The 13,147-nt window shown below is 39.7% G+C and overlaps 1 protein-coding gene across 1 annotated transcript in view; it reads right to left on the minus strand.

The window, feature by feature from the left end:
* The window catches only part of WDFY1 (WD repeat and FYVE domain containing 1), a 41,790-nt gene that overhangs the window by 17,339 nt on the left and 11,304 nt on the right, over positions 1 to 13,147 (minus strand). Inside the window, exons 2-4 of the mRNA XM_019753682.3 lie at positions 9,551 to 9,618; positions 4,959 to 5,032; positions 1,608 to 1,662 (exon numbers count right to left, since the gene is read on the minus strand). Of these exons, the coding sequence (XP_019609241.3) occupies positions 1,608 to 1,662; positions 4,959 to 5,032; positions 9,551 to 9,618 (197 nt within the window). The remainder of the gene's footprint in view (positions 1 to 1,607; positions 1,663 to 4,958; positions 5,033 to 9,550; positions 9,619 to 13,147) is intronic.

The following is a 13,147-nucleotide window of genomic DNA, read 5'->3' on the forward strand; positions in this document are numbered from 1 at the left end:
ATCAAGTCTCGCTGGGTGAGAACTGAGGCTGACCTTCGCCACCTGGTTGGCCTGGAGACACACAGTCTAAACAGTCCTATCACGGAAATGGCTGACTGTGAAGAGAGTTCAGATCATTTGCCCTGCCCAATTCACTACCAGACTTCCCAACGCCCTGCCCCTGCGCCCGGACAGGGAAGACGATCATGAAACACAAATCATTAAAGTGTAATACTCAAGAGGGATTCCAATAATAGATTAGAGCCAGTTTTGTGTGTTTTTTTCCTTTGCTGTACTCAAGAGAATATTTTTACTTTGCTCTAAAAAACCTTAACTATCAATGAGTTCCATATGCAAAGCGGCAGTCTTTTCTTAAAAGAACAATGTTTTTTTTATTGTCCATAGCTTTAGCGTTTTGATCCTTTAGAAAACACTGGCCTTGTAAACAAGAGCACCTGCAATTTTCTGAAATTAAAAAATAGTGTAAGCATTTTGTTTCTGGAATAATTTGTGACTTTTTATTATTTATAAAGGCAAAGTTCTTGTGAAGTTCTGTATTACAAAATAACAACTGAGAATGAGGAAAGTGTTCTACAACCTAACTTCTGGAATATCTGTGTTTCTAAGTCAATTGTAAGCCACACTCTGGCAGTGACCATCTACTTCACCTGGTACGTGTGGGACCTTGCATACAGCAGGTGTTTAATAAATGCCCAGTCTGATGAATGAAGTCAGAGGCCAGACAGAAAAACCTCCGACCTTGCTCTAAGTTGTACAGGCTTCTCCGGAAGAACTGAAGAACTCTTTCATATAAATTAATTATAAAATACTGTAACTCCCTGGGAATATGGGCAAAATCATGAACAGACATTCAGAAAAGATGACAAAGGGTTAACATTAAATAAAACTTAAATAATTTTTAACTTGAGAACTATTTTGACTACCAAACTGGTGAAAAACATTTATAAAGACCAATGCTGTAAAGACTTAAAGAACAGGCACTCTTAACCACCATGCAGAGGATTGCAAAATGCACACTACTGCTGGGAAGAGGTTTGCAAAATAAATCTAGAGCATTAAAAAACTTTTTAACGTTTGATCCAGTTTCTCCACTTTTAGGAATTTATTTCAAACAGAAGTAATTAGAGTCAGAGTGTCAGTCAAGGACACACATGTATATTAGGTTGGTGCAAAAGTAATTGCAGTTTAATAAAAGGTTAAAAATAATTGCAAAAATTGCAAAATTGCAATTATTTTTGCACCAACCTAATAGATCTACATGAAATATGCTCACAGATACACATACACACATATACATACACTATCATACATGTTGGTGTGTGTTATCAAAATAGAAGCAGTACACATGTTCAAAAATAGAAGAATGGTTAAATTAAATCTGATACATGCACCCAAATCGAATAGCATACAAAATTTTAAACGTTAATAAGCAGGAAAAGGATGGTAAATAACCCCCAAGAGCGGATAGCCTCTCATATAATTGGGGTAACAAAATGAAAAAGTTAATGTGAAAACCTAGTTTTGATCATAAGAGATGGGGTCCTAGTTTTGTATGTGTAGATTTACATGTATATATATGCCAGCGTCTGGGTGTGTGGTATAATTACCTGGGTAGGTCTTGATAAAGTTCATTTTATTAAAATCTTCAGAAACATGAAATTCCTAAGAGTAAAGACATGCAATAAGAAAACAGTTATGGTTTTTAAAAACAAGAACTTAACTTTCAAAACAAATTTAACTCTAAAAATAGCTATCACCAGATTTGGGACTCTAGGTTAGCTATATAACAATAACACAGAATTGCTCCTTTCAACAGACCTGTCCTCAAGCCACCCTTTTTGGGGGGACCTGATAGAATAAAGAAAGTGCCGTGACCACCACAGCATTTTTGTCCAGTTCTTGCCCCACAAGTGAGCACGTTGAATTCCTTCTCCCTCTAACCTCAAAGGAGTCTTTGTTAATTTTTCTCTCTTGGCCACACCAAAAATTCCTCAAGGTGACATAAATAAAGAAAAATTGTAAAGACCCATTACTACCAAGAGTTCTCAGCTATAGTGAAAATAAAACATAAGACACCTCAGCAGTGTAAGGAGGGGAAGTGTACATATTTAACAAAAAGAAGAACAGCAAAAAAGGAAATTAAGAAATTGTTGGCGGTTTTATTTTTTTATACTCTTAATATTTTCCAAATTTTTTATAGACTATGTAATACTTTATAACTAGGAAAAGATTAAAAGTATATATACCTAATGAAAAAATAAGATTCAACATAAAACCAAGAAAACTCTTAAAAAAGCACTAATACAAAATTCTGCTAATCAGTGCCAAATTTGTAAGTTCTTAAGGCTCTGGGTAACATGGACATTATAAATTGTTGACTGCTCAGACTGAAAACAAAACACACACACACAAAAAACCCACAAAGGAATACTGACTCCTTGTTTCCATCTTGGTTTTGCAAAGTACAAAAATGTATTAGCATTTTATAGATACTAATTTGTAGTGGGTGGGAGATCAAAAAATCAATTGTTAACTAATGATAAATTGGATTTACAATGCCCCTGTCCACTGGAGAGCTGCAAGCGTTTTTATAGGCCATCCTAGAACCTGTACCCTTGACGCAGGGGCCATAAGCAGGGTCACTAGAAAAGTAAATGCACACCCATTGCCACCACTGGAGGCTTGCCCTTTTGTGACTTCTTGCTATATTTGTGTAGACACATCACCATGCTATTCCTAGCAACTTTTCAGAAGGAGAAAAACAAGAAGGTTGGCATTACTACTACATCATCTATTTACAGCAGCCCCAAGCTGATGGGGCACTGAGCTCGTCGACTGCCAACACTGCAGCCCCTGAGTCCTCTCCACCTACCTACCGCTGAGTGAAACACTTGGGCAGAGAGCCTGTCCTTTGTACTGGCTCTTTGTTTCTTGGCCCAGAAAGACACAAACAATACACATGGATTGATGAAGAAACAGAAAATCTGTAACAAGTAAAGTGGTTAAATTAGTACTGAAAAAAAAAGCTTTTCATGGGCCAGCCCGGTGGCTCAGGTGGTTGGAGCACCGTGCCCCTAATGCTGAGGTCACCAGTTTGATTCCCACATGGGCCAGTGAACTGTGCCCTCTACAGCTAAGATTGTGAACAATGGCTCTCCCTGGAGCTGGGCTGCTGTGAGCAGCCAGAGGTTGACGTAAGCTGCCATGAGCTGCTGCAGGTTGCTGAGTGCTACCATGGGCTACTGTGTGCTGCAATGGGCTACCGTGGGCTGCTGTGGGCTACTGTGTGCTGCCATGAGTGGGGGGGTCAGCGTGAGCTGTCGACCGATGACTGGGAGTGCAAGGCTCATAATACCAGCCTGGGCCAGGGAGCTGTGTTGTACACAACTAGACTGAGAAACAACGGCTTGAACCAGAGTGGGGGCGGGGGAGGCGGAAGAAGGGGAGAAAAAACAAAACTTTTCACAATGAAAAACCTATGACCAGATGGTTGGTTTCACTGGAGAATTCTTCCAGGCTGCCATTCCGAGTCTCTTAGAGCTCACCAATTAAAAAAGAAAAAAAAATAAAAGTGGGCCAAGGACTTGAATAGATATTTCTCCAAAGAAGATCTACAAATTACCAACAAGCACATGAGAAGATGCTCAACATAAAACAGTCATTAGAGAAATGCAAATCAAAGCATAATGAGATACCACTTCACACCCACTAGGGTGGCAAGAATAAAAACAAAACAAAGCACCATGGAAAATAACATGTTGGCAATGATGTGAACTGGAACCCTCTCACATTGGTGGTGGGAATGTACAGTTGGTACACACTTTGGGGAACAGTTTGGTGGTTCCTCAATAAGTTAACTACAGACTTACCACATGACCCAGAAATTCCATTCGTAGGTATATATGCCCAATAGAATGAAAAACTTAGGTTCACACACAAACTTGCACACGAATGAATGTCCATAGCAGCATTACTAATAATAGCCAAAAAGTGGCAACAACCCCAATGTCCATCAACTGATGAATGAATAAACAAAGAGTGTTATATCTACATAATAAACAAAAAGGGATGAAGTACTGATCCAAACTACAATATAAATGAAACTTAAAACATGCTAAGTGAAAGAAGCCAGACATAAAAGGCAACACATATTCTATGATTCTACTTACATAAAATGTCTAAAAATAGGCAAATCTCTGGACTCAGAAAGTAGATTAATGATTGCCAGGAGCTGGGGGAAAGGGAGTGGGGAGAGACTACTAATGGGTTTGGGGTTTCTTTGGGGGAGACCGTGTGATGAAATTGTTTTGGAATTAGAGTGTTAATGGTTGCGTAATCTTGTGAATATACTATAAATCCACTGACCTGCACACTCTAAAATGGTGAATTTTATGGTATATGAATTCTATATCACAATTAAGAAAACATATGTAAATACATAAACACACACAAATTGGCCCACAAAATACCCATCTATAATAAATTAAAAATGTAAATATCTAGTTTTTTACCAAAGATAGTTTGAGAAGCACTGCCTTAGAGAGTTATACAAGTTGTTGGCTGAATGAGTAGTCCCTAAACTCATTTGCCTTCCCCCTGTCTGTTACACACACACACACACACACACACACACACACACACACACTCTTCACCACACTCTCCTTGCCCTGGCCTCCTTCAGGGTTCAGGGATGGGGGCTACTATGGCCTCATATTCACTGTGTGGGTGCTGCTGTATGGGCTCGTCTGAGCATCCAACCATCAATCACGACAGCGTTTTGAGTTCCACAGAAATAGTTTAAAATTAAGCACTAATTAAAATTAATCCATTTTGAAGTCTAATACTGATTTCAACATTTTTATGCCAATCAGGCATTTACTGTTAACTTCATTTAAGCTGTTCAACAGAAGTGAACACGGGGAGGTCAATACAAGGAATACATTCTGGAAGCTACCTACCATTACGGCTCCGTTATCCTGGCCCACAAATATCCGTCTGCTATCATGATGGTAAGCCATAGCAGAGCACGGAGCTGCCAGGAAGACAAAGACCATATTACCAGCAAAGCTAAGCAATTTGTCATGATAAAAAGTACATTATTAAAAAGAGCTAGACAATTGGGTTTTAAAAAAAGAGGGCAAAAATGTTTTGTAAAAAATAATGGTGTGAATTGAAAATGTTAAAGTTCTTTCTGTGGTTTTAAATTCTCATATAAAATTATTTTTTAAATTTTGGGTGAAGCGATCCAGCATGAAGTTTCACCTGACTGAGACTCCTGTCTGTCTCTGGAAAGGTCTGAGGACCAGTGGTTACAGTGGGTGATCTGAGCCCCAAACTCAGCAGGTCACCCTGCCCCTGCACCCTCCCCCATCACAGGTAGAAGAGTAGCTGGGACCTGTGGAAAGAGGGGTTCCCAGCACCAGAATTCCCATCCCAAGGTGTGTGACAGCAAGCTGGAAAAGCCACTTTGAAATCACTATTTTTCCCCAGTGGCCAAAAAAAGTTATCTTCTGCAATTACACACACAACCCCAGTTTGCAGTAAGTGGAATTGTGAGGTGCAAACATGTTTCTTGGTAGATAGCAGTGTCATATGACTGGGTAGCACCTGCTTCTCATGTACATACCCCGCCAGGTTCTACCTATCCTTCCAGAAAGCACCGGCCAGAGAATGAGTTTCAGAAAGGAGAAACTCCAAATCATCTCCTTCTGCTACAAATCAGAATTAAAGAGACTCAGAACATGGAACATTTGGAAAAACAATTGTTTGGGTTCATTTCAGCCTAAAGAATTTTAATTGAGCATGGAAGAACCACAACAAGAAACACATGCCAGGAAAAAAACAAACAAACAAACAAACAAACTTGAGTTTACTTTAAAACGAAACTTCTTATAAAAAAGAAAAAAAACTTACACGTGAGGTCACCATTTGAAAATCATTTAAAGTTTTCTCTCTACACTAAGCTGATATTCTCCACCAAAGGAAGAAAATAAACTATAATACTGGATTGTCCCTAAATGCAAAAGCAAAGCCAGCTACACACTCAGACTACAGAAAGAGCCTGAGATACATTCAAAGAACTGTCTAATTGAAAGGCAGGTACCGCAATTTTCAGTCCACAAAACAATTACAATTGTCAAGAACCTGTACACCCTTATCCACCATATTGATGCTGGAGACTACAGAATGATTATGTTTAAGAATTATAACCACAAAGATATATATATCTTCATACAAAGTGCCCTTCAATAACCACATATAAAATTATCTTTGACAAATCAAATCATGCTTGGATGATTTCAAAGATTCATTGTCATCATTTTTGCTTACTTTTCAGTTGGTACTAAATCTTAATGCTTTAAAGCTTCTTTTTCAATTCTCTTTATGCCTAACTGTCTAACAAACTATACATAAATATGTAAGATCCCTCTTCTGCGTAAAAATTACAATGTGCTGCGTAATTTTATGAGGCTGGAGACTTTTTATAATTTAAAAAAAAAAAAGCTTCCCTAGTTTATTTGTTTTGTATATGAAGATATCTTGGCTTTTTCCCTAGAAGGAAAGCTTCTAGGGAATTGAGCAATGTAATTAAAAAAAAAAAAAGTTTGGACATTCACATAGTTTTAGAAACAAACAAAATACAAATAAATCAGTGACCTTTTAAAAAGGCATCACTTTGTCCAAAATCATATGCTTAAACTCTAGTTATGTAAATACATTTTTTGATTTTTTGGAACATGGCCAGACTTTTTCTTTTATGTATTGCTTATGGTTGCTTTCATGCTACAAGGACAGAAAGTTGAATAATTGCTGTAGAGATTGTTTGGCCCACAAAGTCTAAATATTTACTGTCTAGCTCTTTGTAGATCAAGTTCATGGACCCATCCCATAAATGCAGTGGGTAGCATAGCATATCTTTGGAGTCAGACAGGCGTGGAATTCCAACCACAAACAGTGGACTCAGTTTCCCCGTCAACAAAATGGTGAAAATATCACCTACCTGGCATATCTGTTGTGATGATTTCATAAAATGATATTTTAAAAAAGGCATGAGGCACTTAGTAGATTCAGAAATTAAGAGTTACTATTTTTCTTCAGCTAAAGCAAATTCTGAAAGTTGTTTTCGTTATGTGAGGTAACATTACAAAACATAAGTGAACTACATATAGCAATATCCTAAGGTTTGGTTCATTGATTACTCTGTCAGGTCCCAGGAAATAGTTTAAATTGGTGGAGGACCACTAAAACATCCTAAATCGGGTAATCTACAGATCGTTTCTGGAATCAAAATGATACTTTTCCTCTCATGTTTTGAATATAATGTTAAAGTAAAAGTCATCCTAAAACAGACAAGCAGTTATTTCTCGTCATTCATTCTGTGTTCTTCTGGCAATGTTCCTGCAGTTTCATCAGTAGATACAGCTCCCAATGGATGCAATAAAGAAGCTTCTGGAAGCAACAAGCCAAATATATGTAGCTATAAACATGCAGATGTCAGCTACCAACAGCAGAGATGCTGCCTGTTCTTCCCTGTTTCTACTGGTCTTTCCAGCCACGGCCGTCTGGGAACCACTTCCGGAGGCTGGTAACCAAGTTAGCAAGGATGGCAACAAAGAGAGCCAAAGCTGTGTGCCCAAAGCCTGAGAGCCAAGGAAGAGTGCCCATTTCTACTGCCAGGTTTTGGTGCCCTGGGACAGAAATTAATCACAAAGCTCTACTAAACATTTAGGGAAAACACAGGCCCAGGAGTAACTGAACTAAATGTAGTACAACATCCATCTCCATCTCTCTTTCTCTCTCTCTATTCTAATGGGAATGAACTCAAGATTAAGCTAGGGCCAAAATGCAGTGTGTGGGGGAAGGGAGAGGTGGGAGGGATAACAGTGACAGCTTTAACAAGATTGTCCACAAGGTGACACTCCCCAGCACTGGCATGGGAGCCTCAGGCTTTGATGTCTCCAGCTGTCAGATCTGTCGCTGAGCTATTGTTAGTAAGGAGTTATCAGTCTAAGAGAAGCCTTTGTTTTTGTTTTTTTTTTGGGTGGGTAAAGGGTGGGCTCAGAGGCCAAAAATGTCCCCCCTATTTCTGTCCCCATTCTGAAAAATCCCAAAGTAAATTTCTCAAATGGGCTCCACAAACACCTTTTCTGAGCCATAGGTCGCTTCACATTTCAGAGGAGTAACCAAGGTTATGCAGCCACAGCACATGGATAACAGGACATACTAATGATTGGCACAGTAAATTATGATTACTTTCTAATTATGATTAGAAGTAGTCTTCTAATGTGCTCTGTATTTTAAAGTGTTATGGTTCCTTTTATAATAGTTATCTTTACACCAGTCTACCAAAAAGTCTACTTCCTTTTCACTGAATGATTATCAAGACAGAGAAGTTGACTAGCCCTGCCCAAGCTGTCAGCGGAAGGTATAAAAAATTAAAATCCTGATAAACTACTAACTTTTTGTGAAACTGATCACAGGATGTGAACAATACATGTACACTGAGATAAGTGCGCAAATAAGATAATGCTAGCCAAGAAAGGAGGTGCTTAGAAGGGTGACTCAAACTGTTTGTACTGAATCTGCTGAACAACTGGCTGTGCTCTGTTTAGAAGCAACTCCACGGCCTCTGGAATAACTCTTAAGAAGCTGTGCCAGTGTCACCAGTGTCTTGGTCTTCTTTGAAGCACTTTATAAAGGTCTTGAGAAGTAACAAACCATCAGGCATGCCCCAAAGTCTTTTTTCTTTTCCTAGGGGGACCGCCGAATATTGGAACCCTTAACTGAGGAAAATCCCTCAGAAAGGACCCAACGCCCCAAGGAAATGAGCAACTCTGGATGCCTCCGTGTGGCTATTTGGGACAGAAGGATTCAATCCCAGCTTGGGCCTGGGTGGTATCCAGGCCTCCTCTGAGGGGCTTTCTTTGGAAGAAAGGATGAAGAAGTGGGAGAGAAGGATGGCAGTGCCACTTAGGTTTTGCATGAAAGGCTAGAATTTAAATGAAATTTTATGCCACTACAGGTCAGGGCTGTTGTAAAATTTCAATGCAAAAGCTTCATCTTCTAGATTTATTTTTAGAACATATTTATCTACCGAGAAAATTCTCTATTTAGAATGTGCCATACCTTGCACCAAATCTCTCAATCATACCGAGAGGTTTGTGAAAAAGTTGGGCAAAAGGCCAGTAACAAGGGCCTGGGAGTATACGGAGCCCTTTTTCGGTGTCAGTATCAGCTATTACTAAGTATAACTTCACTACCAACATCAGTGACAAACTGAAGGAAAACCTGGGGGATAGGACAGGCCCTTTCCCTCCTTTTTTTCTTTTTCTTTTCCAGTTTTGTTCAAGTTTGCTTAAGTTAAGCAAGTAGACCCAACTTCCTTCACAAAAGACGTTTTCCTGCAATTTGGCACAGCCTGTCAGAGCTTTTAGTCAACTAAGGGACTCATTTTGAAACCCAGCAGCACTTTTTAATCAGAAATTTTGAAATTTAAAGCATCAAAGACATTAGAGGCATTTTCCTCCAGTGGGGCAGTTCAGCTACTCACAGGCCATTGTGTGGTAAATGCTGGGCCAGTACTGTCCACTGTCTCTTTTCAGCCATACTCGGATGGTTCTGTGAAGAAGGAAAAGAAAAAAGAGTAGTAATTTTATCTTCTTTTGTGCTCCTGTAAAACTTAATTATTTATTTTTAGTACCATTTCCCAACTGACCTTATAAAGTTAATCAGTTGCACAAATTGGACAAATACATATACACATTCATACAGTATATATTTATATATAGTATATTTATAGAGTACATATACTATATATACACATATTATATATAGATACATATAGTATAACCATAGATGATAAGTTATGCAGTCGCTAGGAGTCAGGATTTCAAACAATTTTAACAATATGGAAAATGCTCACTATATCATGATATACATACAAAGAAAGCTGAGAACTATTAACTGCTTTTCTTGGTAAAACAAACTGTGTGAACTCAGTTGCTTCATATCCGAGCCAAACGAGGACAGCAGGAGATAGAAATGGAAAGAAAACGCTTCTGGAGGATGGGAAGGGGAGTGCATACCCAGCAGGGCCCACACCATGGGTCAGGCACAGCAGATCCCGGTATGCATGCCCCTGAGAGGAAACCATTCCACACCAGGTCTCCGGCCTCTCCTTTCATCAGAACACACACAGGGAGATGAGGAAATCCGGTCCGTAGGCAGGAAAATGATGAATCACCAAAACAGGCAAAGTTTAACATTTTGGCTTATCACCTCAGGACGACTGGGGCTACTGTGACCCTGCTCCTGCTCTCAAGGCCCTGGGCCTCTTCCTCTTCGGAATCCTAAGCACACTCACTGCCTCTCCCGGCGCGGCTGTGCTCTGCCTCTGCAAGGACTCCTAACGTATTGCCCCTCGTTGTCAGCTCTGTCACAGTCATGCCTATATTTCTAACAGCAATAGAGGTTCTGGCACACAGTCAGCACTGAATGAATGTTTAAAACCTTAAACAAAAATACATAAGACTATGTTGACACTGTATGTTTCCATTCGGATTGAAGTTCAAGACCAGTAAGGCAAGTCTATTTGAATAAAATCAGAATAGTGGTGGCTTCTGGGGGAGGATAGAATGGAAAGAAATACAAGGGAACTTTCTAGGGCCGTGGCCAGGCTCTGGGGAATTGGTTCCATGGGTGTATGCATTTGTCAGAACTTGCCCAACTATACTTGCGATCTGTACAGATTACTGGATATGATTAGGCTGCAATAAAAGAAAACAAAGAATAGCTGTTGACCTTCATGCATCCACATGAATGAATAAGACGACCCAGCATCATAGTGGGCACGAGGCTGTTCTATATGTGACTGGACACAGGCCTTACTATAGGAGCAGCCATCTGGACCACACGCCCTGCCTTCTGGCCACTGCTGACTGCTCACAACGCAACCTCTGCCAAGCCAAATCCCTCAGAATTTTCCTTGACATCTCACTCCTGATCACAACTGGCTAGACCAGAAATGGGCATCTGATCCTAGCTGCATAAATTAGGTTCCTTTCCTGGGAATCCAGGAGGGAGAAAAATAGATCAGTCTCCAGTAGCTGAGATGGCTGTTTCTGGTCATGTTTTAGAATCGGGACCAGAGAATTTTCTACATCGAAAAAAGAGAGAAAGAATGAAGCCGACCTATGGAGAGAAGCAGAATGAGGTGAAGAGAGTCCAGGAGGAGAGTCCCTCATGACAGCTGCTCTTGAGGCTGCGCTAGTTCCCTGGACTTGGATCTGTGAGGCAGACACCCCAGCATCCTTCCCACAAACAGCCTCAGTGGCTTACGCCAGTGTGAGTTACCTCTGTTGTTGGTACTAAGCAGAGACACCAAGAAGAATCTCAAACACAGCCTCTTCATTCAAACACCATTAAACAAGCTCTTAAGTGACATGGTTCACAAGGCAAGATAATCAGGCAGCCTTGGCTGTTTTACTTTGTTTTGAGGTATGTACCCTGTTCCCCCAAAAATAAGACCTAGCCAGACAATCAGCTCTAAATGCATCTTTTGGAGCAAAAAGTAATATAAGACCCGGCCTTATTTTACTATAATATAAGACTGGGTCTTATATAATATAATATAATTAATATAATATAATATAATATAATATAATATAATATAATATAATATAAGTACAGTATAGTATAATATAATACCAGGTCTTGTATTAATTTTTAATCCAAAAGACACATTAGAGCTGATTGTCCGGCTACGTCTTATTTTCGGGGAAACATGGTTTATTGTGACAGGAAGTTCTAGAAAGTCCAAGTTCACACTCAAAACTAAGAGAGAGATCAGATTAAAGCATGTATGACCATACCTATCATTACAGCTTGTAATTCGCCATCTTAAATCAAAATTTAATACTGTCTGAGATAATGTTTAAACCACTCTCTTATCATTTGTGGGTTCTTGGTTACTGTTCATGATTACTTGGCTTTCTTCTTTCCAAACCTCAGAGGTTAAAACTTTTTCATGATACTGTTCTTTCTAGTTTGGAACCATTTAAACCAAGTTGTGAAAAAATACTTAATAGTAAGGGAAAGTTTTCACAATATGATGTTAAGTGGACCAAACTGATAAATGTAGCATAACACCAACCTTATTTTAAAATACCATTTGATCAAACCTCTAGATCCAAATACAATTTATAGGAAATGCAGAGGAACATAAGAAACACCATCACAAGGGTACATTAGGCAAAAATCGAGATGCAAGAAAGTCTACAGACAAATGACCCTGTTTTTTCTACAATTTGCAAGGGGGAAAAGATAGACATGAAGACCAACCTATGATCAAAGAGGTTTGTTTAAGTGACATATCAAGCAATCACGATGCATAGATTTATTCGGCTCATGATTCAATCTAACTGTTTAATACATGTGTCATTATGAAACAATTGCAAAGATAAACACTGACTAGATATTTGATAATATTAAAAAAATACTGCTCATTTTGTTTACGTCTGATAATGCTGTTGCAGGTTTTTGCCCGTCTTTTAAGAAGAAGCAATAATTCCTAAATAAGACATGGATCCTTGTTCTCTGTTCTCAGCATACCCACGAAGTCCCGCCCTCGTCACTCACGTCACAGGGCAGCCTCCTCTCAGGTTACCTGGTAGGCCTGACCTCTGGTCCACGCTGGGCATGTCAACCACCAGCTCCACCTCCCAGAAGCTCTGCATCCACTGCCCCTGTGCTCAGAGCCCACCCTCGGCTGACACCCTCGGTGCCTATGACTCCTGGACCCACACCCTGCATTCCAGCGAGCTGTGTCCTTAAGTGGCCCAAACACATCGCGCTCAGGGTACGTCCTAAGCCCTCCTCCCTCACCACCCTACCAAGAACGTTTCTCTCTAGGACGTAGTTTACGGGCACATCGCAGGACGGCTACAATTTCAGCACGATGCCCTCATCTAAAATAATCAATAGAAACTTATAATGATTACCCTGAGTCCTGAATTACAAACACAAAATTACATGTTGTTGACTATATTCTATGTTGCTTAGCACAGAATGCCTATGGATACATTTTATTTCTTATGTTCCACATAGGGATGAAGCCAGAGGAGGTGTAGTAAGTGAAAGGCCAACTCCC

This window comes from Rhinolophus sinicus, chromosome 17 (assembly GCF_057876585.1).
Source record: "Rhinolophus sinicus isolate RSI-liver-muscle chromosome 17, RSI-T2T, whole genome shotgun sequence".
Classification (NCBI taxonomy): Eukaryota; Metazoa; Chordata; class Mammalia; order Chiroptera; family Rhinolophidae; genus Rhinolophus; species Rhinolophus sinicus.